Raw genomic sequence first — 14,201 nt, 5'->3', positions numbered from 1 at the left:
AGGAAGCAGCAAAGGAGTAACACAATCAAAGCCTGAGCTGAAACTTTCAGCTATTTTATAGGAATAAAGGAAATTACATACATGAAAGTATGACTATACTTCCTTACCATGATTCCTTAAGTAACTTATTGTTTGGCAGAGAAGAGGGAATAGAGATATAAAAGAAAAGGTAACAAAGTCACAGAGGTATCTTTCATAAAGGAGGTACAGATAAAGTGCTGGGAGGGTGGTGGTGGTTCAGGATTTTCCTGGTGGCTCACTGATTAAGAATCTGCCTGCCAGTGCAAGGGGACACAGGTTTGATCCCTGGTCCCGGAAGATCCCATGTGCCCTGGAGCAATGAAGCTCCTACGCCACAACTACTGAAGCCCCTGCTCTGCAATAAGAGAAGCCATCGCCATGAGAAACCCACACACCACAATGAAGACTAGCCCCTGCTCACCACAGCTAAAGAAAGCCTGCAGTGAGCAACGAAGACCCAGTGCAGCCACACACACACACACACACACAAGTGCTGGGGGAGTTCAAAGAAGGGAATTAACAATACAGATCACGGCGAATATTCATTCCTCTGACTTGGCTTACCCAACGCCTCTCTGGAGCTTTCTGGACCTATATTAGTAGAGTTCATCACTTCTTCCCCTTGTCACCACAGTAACTTACTCATTCCCCACCACTGCCTATCACACTGCATCCTTCTGTATCTGTTTAAAAGTACATCTCCTTCACTAAACACGGAATGTCTTCCACATAGAAAGTCTTTTTTTTTTTTTTTCCAGATTTTATTTTACTTTACAATACTGTATTGGTTTTGCCATACATCAACATGAATCCACCACTGGTGTACATGTGTTCCCAATCCTGAACCCCCATCCCACCTCCCTCCCCATACCATCTCTCTGGGTCATCCCAGTGCACCAGCCCCAAGCATCCTGTATCCTGCATCAAATCTAGACTGGCGATTCATTTCTTATACGATGTTATACATGTTTCAATGCCATTCTCCCAAATCATCCCACCCTTGCCCTCTCCCACAGAGTCCAAAAGACTGTTCTATACGTCTGTGTCTCTTTTGCTGTCTCGCATACAGGGTTATTGTTACCATCTTTCTAAATTCCATATATATGTGTTAGTATACTGCATTGGTGTTTTTTCTTTCTGGCTTACTTGCTTACTTCATCTGTATAATTGGCTCCAGTTTCATCCACCTCATTAGAACTGATTCAAATGTATTCTTTTTAATGGCTGAGTAATACTCCATTGTGTATATGTACCACAGCTTTCTTATCCATTCATCTGCTTATGGACATCTAGGTTGCTTCCATGTCCTGGCTATTATAAACAGTGCTGAGATGAAAACTGGGGTATACGTGTCTCTCAATTCTGGCTTCCTCGGTGTGTATGCCCAGCAGTGGGATTGCTGGGTCATAAGACAGTTCTATTTGCAGTTTTTTAAGGAATCTCTACACTGTTCTCCATAGTGGCTGTACTAGTTTGCATTCCCACCAACAGTGTAAGAGGGTTCCCTTTTCTTCACACCCTCTCCAGCATTTATTGCTTGTAGACTTTGGATTGCAGCCATTCTGACTGGGGTGAAATGGTACCTCATTGTGGTTTTGATTTGCATTTCTCTGATAATGAGTGATGTTGAATATCTTTTCATGTGTTTGTTGGCCATCTGTATGTCTTCTTTGGAGAAATGTCTATTTAGTTCTTTGGCCCATTTTTTGATTGAGTCGTTTATTTTTCTGGAATTGAGCTGTAGGAGTTGCTTGTATATTTTTGAGATTAGTTCTTTGTCAGTTGCTTCATTTGCTATTATTTTTTCCCATTCTGAAGCCTGTCTTTTCACCTTGCTTATAGTTTCCTTTGTTGTGCAGAAGCTTTTAATTTTAATTAGATCCCATTTGTTTATTTTTGCTCTTATTTCCAGTATTCTGGGAGGTGGGTCATAGAGGATCCCGCTGTGATATATGTCGGAGAGTGTTTTGCCTATGTTCTCCTTTAGGAGTTTTATAGTTTCTGGTCTTACGTTTAGATCTTTAATCCATTTTGAGTTTATTTTTGTGTATGGTGTTAGAAAGTGTCCTAGTTTCATTCTTTTACAAGTGGTTGACCAGTTTTCCCAGCATCACTTGTTAAAGAGATTGTCTTTAATCCATTGTATATTCTTGTCTCCTTTGTCAAAGATAAGGTGTCCATCAGTGTGTGGATTTATCTCTGGGCTTTCTACTTTGTTCCATTGATCTGTATTTCTGTCTTTGTGCCAGTACCATACTGTCTTGATGACTGTGGCTTTGTAGTAGAGCCTGAAGTCAGGCAGATTGATTCCTCCAGTTCCATTCTTCTTTCTCAAGATTGCTTTGGCTATTCGAGGTTTTTTGTATTTCCATACAAATTGTGAAATTATTTGTTCTAGTTCTGTGAAAAATACCGCTGGTAGCTTGATAGGGATTGCATTGAATCTGTAGATTGCTTTGGGTAGTATACTCATTTTCACTATATTGATTCTTCCAATCCATGAACATGGTATATTTCTCCATCTATTAGTGTCTTATTTGATTTCTTTCACCAGTGTTTTATAGTTTTCTATATACAGGTCTTTAGTTTCTTTAGGTAGATATATTCCTAAGTATTTTGTTCTTTTCGTTGCAATGGTGAATGGAATTGTTTCCTTAACTTCTTTTTCTACTTTCTCATCATTGGTGTATAGGAATGCAAGGGATTTCTGTGTGTTGATTTTATATCCTGCAACTTTACTATACTCATTGATTAGCTCTAGTAATTTTCTGGTGGAGTCTTTAGGGTTTTCTATGTAGAGGATCATGTCATCTGCAAACAGTGAGAGTTTTACTTCTTCTTTTCCAATTTGGATTCCTTTTATTTCTTTTTCTGCTCTGATAGCTGTGGCCCAAACTTCCAGAACTATGTTGAATAGTAGTGGTGAAAGTGGGCACCCTTGTCTTGTTCCTGACATTAGGGGAAATGCTTTCAGTTTTTCACCATTGAGGATAATGTTTGCTGTGGGTTTGTCATATATAGCTTTTATTCTCACCCACATTGTCTAGCATATCCTCAATAAATTTTGAATAAATGGAAGAGGTAAGTAAATATGAAAGCAAGGTTCCTGGAATGATAATGGGGAAGCAGAAGCAGAGCTACTGAGGTCAGTCCTGAAGTAGGTTTTATATCACTTCACTAAATTAAAAAGTCACTCAGTTGTCTTGTTATATATCCCTCACATGGTGCTGCTAACAATACAGGGCACAAAAAGACAGTGACCAAATACTTGTTGACTGAGTTTTAAAAGTTATTTTAGCAGCGAAAACTAAGATTCATCTTCCCATACTACTGCTAGCTTCTTTTACCTGCCCTTATGTAAATAGGTTGTAAACAGAAGAACAAACAACATGCAACAGAAGTGAATGAATTTCACAGACAAAATGATAAATGAAAGAAGTCAGACTCAAGAGTATATACTGTATGATTCTATTACATCAGGTTAGAGAGCTAGTAAAATGAATCTCTGGTGACAGAACACAGAAGACTGTTACCTCTGGAAGAATATAGACTAGGAAGGGGCAAAAGAGAGCCTTCCAGGTTGCTGGAAATGTACTGTATCTTTCTCTGGTTTGTGGTTACAGGGAGACAAACATACACACACACATGTAAACATTTACTAAGTTGTACTTAACAGTTTTTTGTGAATTTGACTGAATATGTACTATATTTGTAAAATACTTAAAAGAGCATAAAAAAAGTGAAAATAAAAGCAAGACAAATGATAGTGATTAATAAAGGCAGCACGATAATGTTAATATACTTACTTCATCCCCCTCATCAATCAGTCCTTGAATGGCATTAAAAAGAGATCCATATGCTCCTACTGTCACGAGGATTTCTTCATTTGGATTGATTTGATTTTGATAAAACTTTTCATATAGGCAGGACAGAGCTTTCACAAGTGATGGATGACCCTGTTGAGTGAAAAGGAAGAACAAAACCTTGAATTTAATTATGAGACCTACTTCTTTGGGGTAGTTTGGCTCTGAAATGTTAAAAATTTTTAACATTTAGGTTTTACAATTCTCTAATTATTTTTATGGCAACAAATTAAAAAAAATTGTTCCCCTTATTTTCAGAGGGTTCCTGAATGAATAGTCATGATGATTTGCTAATGATTAAAAACTTCCCTATTAAATGATTGATTTTTGAATGCAAAATTTCAAGGTATCAGCTTTGTTATCTGATATATTGATATCTGTTTTTTTCTGTCCAGCATCTGCATTCTCTTTTTGCTTTCAGTAACCACCTTGATTTTCAGTCATTTGCAGAAAATATTAGTAAGTGTCCAAGTGCAGGTCTTGTGAGTTTGTCAGGAAAGTACCCGGCTCTGGAGTAATAAACTGGGTCAGGATACAGGAGAAGAGGGAGATTGCTTAGATATATCCTAGGTTGGTGAGGTAAAAGAGTATGGCTCCCTCTAAGTTGTCCATCCCAGTTCATATGAAGAGAAGGAGGAATTTTTTGTTAAGGATGTATTTACTTGTCATCTTTTTATTTCTTTTGGAACAGTGGCATGTATGTCCCAGAGCCTCACCTGGTTAAAATCAATAAAAGTGAAACCAGAGCACATTTTTCATATTTTGAAATTAGGAAGTATTATAGTATGAGAAGCTGGTTGTAATTAGTAATAGAAGGTCAAAAAATATACCCAAATTGTTGAAAGAGCAGCAAGAGACAGCTGTCACCCCTCCCAGAAATCTAAAATTCGCTTTGAATTCATTTTAATATCAGGTTTAACAAACTCTAGCAAAGGGTGATATGAAAGCAATTATAAACACTATACATCTGTCCTTACAGTAATAAGGATTTGTGTTTAAATTTTTTAATTACAAAGTGACTCATGATTCATATAATAAGTAAAACTAGACAAAGATACATACAGAAAAATTATCTTCAAAATCTCTTACTTCCTATCCCTTGAGGTGACCAACGTCCACAGCCTGCTGACACTGCAACCCCATCCCCACTGCTACACCAATATAAACACACACACATGTATATACACTCATATATATTCACAAAAGCTGGAAAATATATGAATAATGGGTATAGGTATGTTCCAATAAAACCTTACTTACAAAGTCAGGGATTGGTTGGACTTGGCCCATGGACCATAGCTTGCCACTCTTTGGCATGGATCAATTTAGGGAGAACTGACACCTTAACATACTTAGTCTTCCAATCTATGAACATCATATATCATTCCATTTATTTAGATATCATTTAATATCTCTCAGCAAAGTGACATAGTTTTCAGTGAACAAACGTTGTATATACAACTTTTAAAAAATCAGTTCTAAATTTCAGTGTGTTTGGATACTATTGTAAATGGCATTTTAAATAATTTTACTTTTTAACTTCACTTTTAGTACAACAGAAATACAACTGATTTTTGTACATTGGCCTTGTGTCCCGAAGCTTTGCTCAATTCACTTAGTTAAGTTGTGGTACTTTCATTTTGGTAGAACCTGGGAACTCTCTGGCTATAGCAGGCATTGTAGCAAGAAGGATGAAGTTGGGCTGAGGCAGAGAGAAAGTAACTAGTTGGAAATAGATGATATTAATGAAGAGACCAGGGATGAGGCTGCATAAGTATGAAAGGAGAGAAAACATGTCTCAAGTGAATAGTCTCCTTCCTTTGTTGCCATGGGAACCCCATCCTGGAATAGTAGTAAAGGAGGGGCCAAGACAGGACTGTGGAGAAGCTGGAATTAGGGGACAGCAAATCCTCGGATATAAGGGCAAGGGTGGGGGGTTCCTTTGCCCATCAGGTTCGGATAGTTGGTTCCAGAGAGCCAATTACAGAGAAGTGACAGAAGTACATTCACACACAATATGATACAAAATACATGCTCACACCACACACCGTGCTCATATACTTACAAAGCCCCGTGTGTACTGATTCAAATTATCAATTGCTGCAATCTTGGATAATTCTTCCTTTACATATACAGGAGGGGATATATCTGGAAGGCCTTGGCCAAGATTCACAACAGAACGGTCTGCAGCCAGTTTGGTAAATTCAATCCTAAGATAAAAAAGACTAGTATTAGTAAGAACTATGAGTACAAAGTTAGCTTTTTATACCTCATAGTCTTATAAAACTAAAAAATAGAGTTAGTTTAGTCTTACAGATCAAAATAAAATTGAGTTCAAAAAAATTGCCCTGGAGAGGGAAGTAGCAACCCACTCCAGTATCCTTGCCTGGAAAATCTCATGGACAGAGGAGCCTGGTGGGCTGCAGTCCATGGGGTAGCAAAGAGTTGGGCATGACTGAGTGACTAACACTTCCAAGCCACCAGGAAAGCCGGTAAGACAATTTTACCATCTACAAAATGACTTTGGATAGAAAAATGATGGTTGAACTGATAAACTTAATGTTTCTTACAAATCTCAGTTCCATAATGCCCATATTTTAATCAAAAAAAAATTTTTTTCTCAACCATCTGCTGCTAGGTTCTCTCATTAGAGACTAGAGCTAACAAGAAAAGTTCATGGATTAAGAAGGTAAGTTTCACAAGGTTATCACCCAATTTGTCCCTTTCTCTGTCCATTTCCAGTGCCTAGCACAGGGACTGGCACATTGGCTAAAAGAATAAATAAGTGTATGAATCATTACTTCCATTTCCAATGAATGGATACAAAAAAACTTTACCCAATTATTACTGTTCACTGTAAGGTACTCACCACACATTGCTATCAAGGCCTTCAATTCGTTTTGCATTTTTGAATTTCAAAGACATTTTCTGAAATATATAAAATTGAAGGGGTTTTAAAATATTTTTTCATCAAACAATAATGCCAGAAAATCATGGGCAACTATTTCTTTTCCCTACTAGCACCATAGAAAAAGCAGTACCATAAAGAAAATGTTAGATGCCATTAAAAAATCCCCAAGAGGAATTCATCTCCCACCTACTGTTCTAAAAAAATCAATTTAAAGGCCTGGAATGTACTGAAGAGAACAATGATGGTACTAAAAATAAGTCAGTTAAAACAATATCTTGAGTCATGCTCTGAAGATCATTTTAGGTAGGGGGATCAACACTTTCCCAAGTAAGTTCTTTATATGGCATACAGGAAGCACCAAAACAGATGGTTTCAAGACTACTCAATAAGGGGTTCTAAATAATAGTAATAATAGGTAACATTATTGAGTGTGTACCAGGCACTGTTCTAAGGGTCTTAAATAATTAACTCCGTTAATATTTACAACAACCCCACGTTATGGTTCTATCACTAGCAATAATTTACACATGAGGAAAGTGAGGTACAGAGAGGATAAGATCATGTAACTTTACATCTGCCCAAGTTCACGAAAGCAAGTAGCATTTAAACCTAAACAGATTCAACTCAAGATCTGAACCCAGATAGTATGACTTCAGAACACATACTCAGCACTGTTTCCACACACTGACTTTTGAAGAAGAAGACATTCTAAAAGAGACTACTAGAATGCTGCCTTAAAAAAAAAGTATATCAGACATTTAGGTCAGGTCTATTCACATTAAGCAAGCTTGACATATTAAAAGCTAAAATTACAGCAAAGCATTCAATTTTTTAGTTCTTTAAGATTCTAAAAGGAAGTTTACATTATCTCTCAGAAGCATGGAGCATCTTTGATTTCATTGTTAATAAGCTGCTGAAATAGAAAAAAAAATGATTGGCAGCATTTTTGCAAAGATTTTCTTAATAGAATAGTAAAGTAATTTGAATTCAATCTAGAAGGAAGATAGTGATAACGGTTATTAGATAGACCATTGTTCTCATTCTATTCCAATAATGGAACCAAGAAATATACCTTTTTGTTTTTCTCATATTTTTTTTTTAATCTTTGAAACTCCACTGGAGTAAATCACATGCAGATTCTCCAGAGGTTAATGTGCCTTCCAGAATGGCATTATGATTAAGTGCCCACCTGAAGAGGATGCTATTTTAGAGACTACAATTATAAAACTAAAAACGCCCAGAAAGATAAACAGAAAGACTAACTTTGCTGTGCTGCGTGGCAGGTGGGATCTTAGTTCCCCAGCCAGGGTTTGAATCTGTGCCCTGCATTGGGAAGGCAGAGTCTTAACCACTGGACTGCCAGGAAAGTCCCAGAAAAAGATATCTCAACAATTGTCTTTTTCCATCTCTAAGAAAAAAATTTTTTTTTAGTATTTATTTATTTATTTAGCCTGCGCCAGGTCTTCCATCTTCTTTGCAATACTGGGGATGTTTAGTTCCAGCACATGAACTCTTAGTTGTGGTATATGGGGTCTAGTTCCCTAACCAGGGATCAAACCCAAGCCCGGTGCATTGGAAGTGTCTTAGCCACTGGACCACCAAGGAGATCCCTCCAAGAAATTTTTAAATCTTAATGATTTATTCAGCATGTGCCTATAAAATAGAGATTCATACATAAAAGTAAGTGAGTCTATAGTAGATAATTTAGACTAAAAAGTCCAATTTTACCTAAATTATTTAAAGTCAAAATGCATTTCAGATTTAATTTTCTTTAAAATTTGTGTCTAGAACATTCTGATCTATCAAATATTCTATAGTCTTCCCTCATAAGGTTCATATGTGACCCTTCCTCCATACAACTGATCTTTCTATACAAATGTTTCTCCGTCCTTTTTTTTCTTCTAGTCACCATTTTCCCACCATGGAGACTTTTTAGATATTTTTTCTAAACATGCCTCCCCATTTCTCTCATTAAATGTAAAGGAATAAGATTTTGTCAGACAGAGTTGAGCTTTGGATGATCAGAAAACATTGCAATAACCAAGATTGCTTTCACCTGCCAAGCAGCAGTTTATCCCCCTTGGGGGCAATAATGCCCCTGTTAAGAATGCATGCTCTACATTTAATCTAATCCCTGGTCTCCACAATCTTGTCCCTTCACTCCACTAATTCCTACTCCACCTGCCACCTTCAGTTCTCAAGTTAGACTCCATTTCCTCCAGAGACCTTCTCTGATTCCCCAAGTGAAGGTCAGATGCTCCTCCTCTGTGCTCCCATGACATGGAGTATCCAGCATTTACTACAAAACATTGTCTTTTTTATCTGTTTTCATTTCTGTTTTTGCTCCCTTAGACTGTTAAGTCCTCATCAGGACTACTTATCGCTTGTTTGCACTGATGTGTGTATTAATTGGATTTTTCTATAGAGACAGAACCAATAGGATGTACATATATACAGTAATTTATTTTAAAGAACTGGCTCTCAAGACTGTGGGAGCCAGCAAGTTCAAGCCCTGTAGAGCTCCAGCCAAGGAAAAGCTGGTGTTGCAGCTGAAGTCCAAAGACAGCTAGAGAGAGAATTCTCCCTTCTTTGGGGATCCTCAGTCTTTTTCTCTACATCTTTTAACTGATTGAATCAAGGCTATGCACATCACAGACAGTGTTAATAATTCATTTTACTTAAACTGTAGTGATTGAAATGTTACTCTCAACTGAAAAATACTTTCATAGAGACATCCAGCCTGGTGTTTGACCAAATATCTGGGTAGTGTGGCCTAGTCAAGTTAACAGATAAAATTAATCATCACAGTATCCAACACATAGTATTATGCCAAGCACATTTGTTATTCAGTTGCTCAGCTGTGTCTGACTCTTTGCGACCCCATGGACTGCAGCACACAAGGCTACCCTGTCCTTCATTATCTCCCAGAGTTTGCTCAAATTCATGTCTATTGGATGTCGGTGATGCCATCCAACCATCTCATCCTCTGCAGCCCACTTCTGCTGAGTCAGCTCTTCATATCAGGTGGCCAAAGTACTGGAGCTTCAGCTTCAGCATCAGTCCTTCCAATGAACATTCAGGGTTGATTTCCTTTAGGATTGACTGGTTTGTTCTCCTTGCTGTCCAAGGGACTCTCAAGAGTCTTTTCCAGCACCACAATTTAAAAGCATCAATTTCTGAGCATTCAGCCTTCTTCATGGTCCAACTCTCACATCCATACATGGCTACTGGAAAAACCATAGCTTTGACTAGCCAGAGCAAGCTTTTATAAATATCTCATGAACAGATGAGAAAACCCCACACATTAGGAGTGAGTGGTATCAGTTTCCTTAAGTTAACACTTCAGTAACACAAGACCCCAAAGTCTCCATTGCTTAAAATAATAAAAGGTTTATTTCTTTTTCCTGCTACACATCCGCTGGAGGTCATGTGCTACTCTGTTCCATGTCACTGTGACTCTGAGACGTAAGACAAAACAGATTCTTTCTGCAGTACTGTCAGATTCACAGCAAACAGAAAAAAATCTTAAAATTTTCTCCTTAAGTGTACACACATCACTTCTCTCACATTTTATTGGCTAAAGCAATTTCATAGCTTAAAGTGAAAGTGTTAGGTACTCAGTGATCTCCAACAATTTGTGAGTCCATGGACTGTAGCCCCCCAGGCTTCTCTGTCCATGGAGTTTTCCTGGCAAGAATACTGGGTGGGTAGCCATTTCCTTCTCCAGGGGATCTTCCAGACCTAATGATCAAACCCAGGTCTCCTGCACTGCAGGCAGATTCATTCTAGGCCTGACTATATGGCCAAAAAAAAAAAAATCCAGATAAACAATGAAACAGGAGGTTATGATGGGTCGACTATGCCACTTGTCTCCCTCCCTTACTTGTTATGTTGAGAACACCTCAGAAATTGATCTTATTTAGAAATAGGCTCACTGCAGATGTGGGCTTCCCTGGTGGCTCAGACAGAAAAGAATCCACGTGCAATGTGGGAGACCTAGGTTCAATCCCTGGGTTGGGAAGATCCCACGGAGGAGGGTAAGGCAACCCACTCCAGTATCCTTGCCTAGAGAATTCCATGGACAGAACAGCCTGGTGGGCTATGATCCATGGGGTGACAGAGGGACAGGACTGAGCAACTAACACTTTCATTTTTTCACTGCAGCTATAATTAAATGAGTTCAGTTCAGTCGCTCAGTCGTGTCCGACTCTTTGCGACCCCATTGACTGCAGTACGCCAGGCCTCCATGTCCCTCATCAACTCAAGTTTACTCAAACTCATGTCCATTGGGTCAGTGACGCCATCCAACCATCTCATCCTCAGTCGGCCCCTTCTCCTCCTGCTGTCAATCTTTCCCAGCATCGGGGTCTTTTCTAATGAGTTAGTCAGTTCTTCGCATCAGGTGGCTAAAGTATTGGAGTTCCAGCTTCAGCATCAGTCCTTCCAATGATTATTCAGGACTGATTTCCTTTAGGATGGACTGGTTGGATCTCCTTGCTGTCCAAGGACTCTCAACAGTCTTCTCCAACACTACTGTTCAAAAGCATCAGTTCTTTGGCACTCAGCTTTCTTTATAGTCCAACTCTCACATCCATACATGACTACTGGAAAAACCATATCTTTGACTAGACGGACCTTAGTTGGAAAAGTAATGTCTCTGCTTTTTAAGATGCTGTCTAGGTTGGTCATAGCTTTTCTTCCAAGAAGCAAGTGTCTTTTAATTTCATGGATGCACGCCATCTGCAGTGATTTTGGAGCCCAGAAAAATAAAGTCTGTCACTGTTTCCCCATCTATTTGCCATGAAGTGATGGGACTGGATGTCATGATCTTAGTTTTCAGAAGGCTGAGCTTTGAGCCAACTTTTTCATTCTCCTCTTTCTCTTTCATCAACAGGCTCTTTAGTTCTTCTTTGCTTTCGGGCATAAGGATGGTATCATCTGCATATCTAAGGTTACTGATATTTCTCCAGGCAATCTTGATTCCAGCTTGTGCATCATCTAGCCCAGCATTTCTCATGATGTACTTTGCATATAAGTTAAATAAGCAGGGTGACGATATGCAGCTTTGATGTACTCCTTTCCTGATTTGGAACCAGTCTGTTGTTCTATGTCCAGTTCTAACTGTTGCTTTCTGACCTGCATACAGATTTCTCAGGAGGCATGTCAGGTGGTCTGGTATTCCCATTTCTTGAAGAATTTTCCACAGTTTGTTGTGATCTACACAGTCAAAGGCCTTGCCATAGTCAATAAAGCAGAGTAGATGTTTTTCTGGAATTCTCTTGCTTTTTCTATGATCCAATGGATGTTGGAAATTTGATCTGTGGTTCCTCTGTCTTTTCTAAATCCAGCTTGAACACCTGGAAGTTCTTGGTTCACGTACTGTTAAAGCCTGGTTTGGAGAATTTTGAGCATTACTTTCTTAGCACGTAAGATGAGTGCAACTGTGCGGTAGGTAGTTTGAGCATTCTTTGGCATTGTCTTTCTTTGGGATTGGAATGAAAACTGACCTTTTCCAGGCCTGTTGCCACTGATGAGTTTTCCAAATTTGCTGACATATTGAGTGCAGCACTTTCACAGCAACATCTTTCAGGATTTGAAATAGCTCAACTGGAATTCTATCACCTCCACTAGCTTTGTTCATAGTGATGCTTCCTAAGGCCCACCTGACCACATTCCAGGATGTCTGGCTCTAGGTGAGTGATCACACCATCATGATTATCTGGGTCGTGAAGATCTTTTTTGTACAATTCTTCTGTCTATTCTTGCCACCTCTTCTTAATATCATCTGATTCTGTTAGCTCCATACCATTTCTGTCCTTTATTGTGTCCATCTTTGTATGATATGTTCCCTTGGTTTCTCTGATTTTCTTGAAGAGATTTCTAGTCTTTCCCATTCTATTGTTTCCTCTATTTCTTTGCATTGATCACTGATGAAGGCTTTCTTATCTCTCCTTGCTATTCTTTGGAACTCTGCATTCAAATAGGTATATCTTTCCTTTTCTCCTTTTCTTTTTGCTTTTCTTCTTTTCACAGCTATTTCTAAGATCTCCTCGGACAACCATTTTGCCTTTTTGCATTTCTTTTCTTGGGGATGGTCTTGATCACTGCACCTGTACAAAGTCATGAACTTCCGTCCATAGTTCTTCAGGCACTTTGTCTATCAGATCTAATCCCTTGAATCTACTTCTCACTTCCACTGTATAATTGCAAGGGATTTGATTTAGGTCATACCTGAATGGTCTAATGGATTCTCCTACTTTCTTCAATTTAAGTCTGAATTTGTTAATAAGAAGTTCATGATCTGACCATAGTCAGCTCCCAGTCTTGTTTTTGCTGACTGTACAGAGCTTCTCCATCTTTGGCTGCAAAGAATATAATCGATTTGATTTCGGTGTTGACCATCTGGTGATGTCCATGTGTAGAGTCTGCTCTTGTGTTGTTGGAAGAAAGTGTTTGCTGTGACCAGTATGTTCTCTTGGCAAAACTCTATTAGCCTTTGTCCTGCTTCATTCTGTACTGCAAGGTCAAATTTGCCTGCTACTCCAGGTATCTCTTGACTTCCTACTTTTGCATTCCAGTCCCCTATAATGAAAAGGACATCTTTTTTGGGTGTTAGTTCTAGAAGGTCTTGTAGGTCTTCATAGAACCATTCAACTTCAGCTTCTTCAGCGTTACTGGTTGGGGCATAGACTTTGATTACCGTGATATTGAATGGTTTGCCTTGAAAACAAACAGAGATCATTCCGTCATTTTTGAGATTGCATCCAAGCACTGCATTTCAGACTCTCTTGTTGACAATGATGGCTATTTCACTTCTTCTAAGGGATTCTTGCCCACAGTGGTAGATATAATGGTCCTCTGAGTTTAATTCACCATTCCAGCCCATTTTAGTTCACTGATTCCTAAAATGTTGATGTTCACTCTTGCCATCTCCTGTTTGACCACTTCCAATTTGCCTTGATTCATGGACCTAACATTCCAGGTTCCTATGCATTATTGGTCTTTATAGCATTGGACTTTACTGCCATCAACAGTCACATCCACAACTGGGTGTTGTTTTTGCTTTGACTCCGTCTCTTCATTCTTTCTCGAGTTATTTCTCCACTGATCGCCAGTAGCATGTTGGGCACCTACCAAGCTAGAGAGTTTATCTTTCAGTGTCCTATCTTTTTGCCTTTTCATACTGTTCATGGGGTTCTCAAGGCAAGAATACTTAAGTGGTTTTCCATTCCTTTCTCTAGTGGACCACATTTTGTCAGAACTGTCCACCATGACCCATCTGTCTTGGGGGGCCCTACATGGCATGGCTCATAGTTTCACTGAGTTAGCCGTGGCTGTGGTCCATGTGATTAGATTGGGATTGTGGTTTTCATTCTGTCTGCCCTGTGATGGAGAAGGTAAGAGAC

At 38.9% G+C, this 14,201-nt stretch overlaps 1 protein-coding gene across 4 annotated transcripts in view; it reads right to left on the bottom strand.

Annotated features, from left to right (window-relative positions):
* Positions 1–14,201, bottom strand: part of KYAT3 (kynurenine aminotransferase 3) — a 67,657-nt gene that overhangs the window by 31,239 nt on the left and 22,217 nt on the right. For all 4 annotated transcript variants that reach the window (XR_005719509.1, XM_040232382.1, XM_040232384.1 and 1 more), the window contains 3 exons: positions 6,754–6,812; positions 5,950–6,094; positions 3,828–3,977 (listed from right to left, as the gene is read on the bottom strand). Coding sequence is in view for 3 of the 4 variants with exons in the window: in XM_040232382.1 (XP_040088316.1) it covers positions 3,828–3,977; positions 5,950–6,094; positions 6,754–6,812 (354 nt within the window). In the remaining variant the exon portion in view is untranslated. The remainder of the gene's footprint in view (positions 1–3,827; positions 3,978–5,949; positions 6,095–6,753; positions 6,813–14,201) is intronic.

This window comes from Oryx dammah, unplaced genomic scaffold, assembly GCF_014754425.2.
Source record: "Oryx dammah isolate SB20612 unplaced genomic scaffold, SCBI_Odam_1.1 HiC_scaffold_28, whole genome shotgun sequence".
In the NCBI taxonomy this organism is placed as follows: Eukaryota; Metazoa; Chordata; class Mammalia; order Artiodactyla; family Bovidae; genus Oryx; species Oryx dammah.
Note: the sequence above shows the minus strand (reverse complement) of the source record. Positions and strands in the feature narration are given on the sequence as shown.